Here is a 1,924-nt window from a genome sequence, read left to right as displayed (position 1 = left end):
AAAAACAAATGCCATATAGTAAAACCAACCAGCACAAAAGCATAACAACTGGACAAACTCATACTAATTCTAATAACAGGAGTCAAGGACAAAAAGTAAAAATAATAAAAAAATCCTTTCCTTCCTTAGAACCCTTAAAAATTAGTGTTTCTTCCTCTGGATGTTTGGTAGTTTACGACACTGTAATATAATATATGTTGAAATGTCTATGTTCTTTTTGCATTATCTGATAACTGTTATCCCAAACTCCTGTCATGTTAGCAAATCTATCCAGAAGGACATACCAAGAACGATGGTCCCTAAAAGTTGGGGACCAAGACTCTGAAGCGAACATAGTCGACGATAATATTTGGGGAGACGGATGCCTCCTATAAAAAAGACAAAAGTATAAAATTCTAAACCTATAATGTTAATGTTGTATTCACATAGCAATCAACAATAGAACATTATTTCAACTGTCAATATGTACTCTGCTAACATTCTGCTCTCTTTTGAGTAGAGCATTCTACAAAACATGAAAACTTTTGCAATTTATCAAATAATGAAATAGTACCTGAAGTAAGATAATGTAAAAACAATGAAAAAATTTAATTTTTTCATTGTTTTTAACATTATCTTACTTCAGGCTAAAGATAATGTTAAACACGTATAAATATATATTATATATATATATATATATATATATATAGATATATATATATATATATATATATATCACAAAGTTTGGAAATTGATAAATCCATAAATAAAGGTATAAGCCACGAAGGAAAGATAAAACACAGTTTCTGCAAGATCTTTCGACTCAACGTCCTTTGCTTAGCAGACAAACTGACTTACATGAGAAATTGAGAGTACAGGAAAGGTTGTATAAGTGACAGATAGGGATTATAAGGAGATTAGTACCTAGAATCCAACACATGTGGAGAATGAGTAGCCTTTCCAAACAAGCATAAACATGGGTACAATTTAAGAACAAAAAGACTAAGTAAACTGCTCAGACAAAGGGACAAGACAATTAAAGGATTATACAGGCCGACAGCTGACGACATTCAGATCTTTGGTAAACAAAAACTTATTCACAAAACATATTGAACATACATATACAAAGAAAATATCTCTAAGGCAACTAATTTGTATTTAAGTTTGTAATTATATCTTCGAGGTCATTCTTAAATATGTTACAAATACAAATACACAGAGAGAGAAAATTCTAAGAACATTCTGAGTTTGCCTTATTTTAACGGATTTGAAACCATTAAATCTTTGTTAAGAGCCTTTAAGGTCAACCTTGTTTTTTCCTAAAAATAACACACTAAAAGAAATTTTAATAAAAAATGGCCCCAGGGAAAGCAACAACATAATATATAAAATTTCATGTATGGACTGCCCCTCCTTTTATCTCGGACAGTCGAGCAAGGTTTAGAAGTAAGATTAAAACAGCATAAATATTCTGTCAAAATTGGGCAAACATCTAAAGCAATATTCATTCATTTAAGTGAAAACAACCACTGGATAAATTGGATTGGTAGTTCAGTAATTGCAAGATCAAAAGATGTATTATCACAAAATCTTTTAGAATCTGCCATAATACAACTTACTTCCCATTTTTATTTTAATATTAGTCATGGCCTGTTCATTTAGACTCTTGTATTTGTAACATGTTTAAGAATGGCCTCAAAAATATAATTACAGACTTAAATACAAATTAGTTGCCTTAGAGATATTTTCTTTGTATATATATGTTTAATATGTTTTATGAATAAGTTTTTGTTTACCAAAGATCTGAATGTGGTCAGCTGTCGCCCTGTATAATCCTTTAATTGTCTTGTCCCTGTGTCTGAGCATTGGACACTTAATCTTTTTGTTATTAAATTGTAGCAAGAAAATAGCTCTGAATTGAGTTAAGTAGGGCGAAATAACCCTG

General features: G+C 30.5%; 1 protein-coding gene across 1 annotated transcript in view; it reads right to left on the bottom strand.

Moving 5' to 3' along the window:
• LOC135221033 (uncharacterized) overlaps positions 1–1,924 on the bottom strand; it is a 238,299-nt gene that overhangs the window by 91,034 nt on the left and 145,341 nt on the right. Inside the window, exon 10 of the mRNA XM_064258766.1 lies at positions 285–368. Coding sequence (XP_064114836.1) covers positions 285–368 — 84 coding nt within the window. The remainder of the gene's footprint in view (positions 1–284; positions 369–1,924) is intronic.

The sequence above is a fragment of the Macrobrachium nipponense genome, chromosome 2, assembly GCF_015104395.2.
Source record: "Macrobrachium nipponense isolate FS-2020 chromosome 2, ASM1510439v2, whole genome shotgun sequence".
In the NCBI taxonomy this organism is placed as follows: Eukaryota; Metazoa; Arthropoda; class Malacostraca; order Decapoda; family Palaemonidae; genus Macrobrachium; species Macrobrachium nipponense.
This window is presented reverse-complemented; position numbering and strand designations above follow the sequence as displayed.